The sequence below is a fragment of the Charadrius vociferus genome, unplaced genomic scaffold (assembly GCF_000708025.1).
Source record: "Charadrius vociferus isolate BGI_N301 unplaced genomic scaffold, ASM70802v2 scaffold7, whole genome shotgun sequence".
In the NCBI taxonomy this organism is placed as follows: Eukaryota; Metazoa; Chordata; class Aves; order Charadriiformes; family Charadriidae; genus Charadrius; species Charadrius vociferus.
Window position 1 is genome coordinate 5,206,005 of NW_009649308.1, and position 1,011 is coordinate 5,207,015.

A 1,011-nucleotide genomic window follows, 5' to 3' on the forward strand; every position below is an offset into this window, starting at 1 on the left:
GACTGATAAGTGGAGCTCCTTTGTGATTTTATGCAGAACCATAAAAATAGATGAAGCGCAGTGTAATTTGTCCCCTGCCTCCTTAATCAATCTTGTATCTCCTTCAGTTACTGAAGAACTTGCTCCTGTTCCTAGGGAATTTGGAAAGATGTTTAGGATCAGCTTTGCTGTAGTCGGGACTTGCTCTATGTGTCTGATGAAGTTAGCATATGTAAAATGAGGAAAGTATGCTAATTCACTCCTCATTATGTTACTGAGACAGGAACCCTGAGCAAATACAGCATTAATAATATCAAGCTGTGCTGCTTCTGTTGTTAGTTAGATGCTATAGGAAAAGATCAGCAGTTAGCATGACACATTGCTAAGCTTTGAAAAGGACACGTCTGAGTTCAGTACTCTATTTTTTTTAGATTTATGTCTCAATTCTTCTGTACCTTGGAATCTAAAATGGCCCCACAAATGTGCAGTTTTCTTCCAGAAAGGGTGAGGCTATCATATCTTTGTTGGACACAAAGGAAGAAATGGAGTGTAGTGTTGGGAGATCTTTTTCTGTAATTGCTGTTTCAAGTTAATAAATATATGCTTTGTTCTACATACTGTGATTCAATTGTTAAATGCAGTGCATTGTTTTGTTTATTATTAAGAGGAAGACCTCTAGAATTACTGAAAGGGTAAAAGTTCAACCTGCGATTTTGAAACTTTTTGGAAAGTCATTTCCTCATATTGCTGTTACTGTTCTGAAATAGTTTTCAAAAAAATGTGTTTTCCTTAGCGGTAATTTGTAGGCAATAATGGCAGAGGGAAAACAACATGCATTATGTGTGGGAGTAATGAAGATGTCAGCTGAGGACATGTAAGTGTTTTAAAAATTGAAATATAACCTGTCCCACGTCATTATTCTTATGTTAGTTTGGAATATAAGCACCACTGTCAAGGTTACTGCATCAGTGTTGCAACATACGTCATTCAAGCACAGAATTTTTTAAGATTTCATTTTCTTGATTAATATTT

General features: G+C 35.8%; 1 protein-coding gene across 1 annotated transcript in view; it reads left to right on the plus strand.

Moving 5' to 3' along the window:
- The window catches only part of MCTS1 (malignant T cell amplified sequence 1), an 8,206-nt gene that overhangs the window by 5,022 nt on the left and 2,173 nt on the right, over positions 1 to 1,011 (plus strand). The window contains exon 5 of the mRNA XM_009889278.1: positions 786 to 853. Within this exon, the coding sequence (XP_009887580.1) occupies positions 786 to 853 (68 nt within the window). The remainder of the gene's footprint in view (positions 1 to 785; positions 854 to 1,011) is intronic.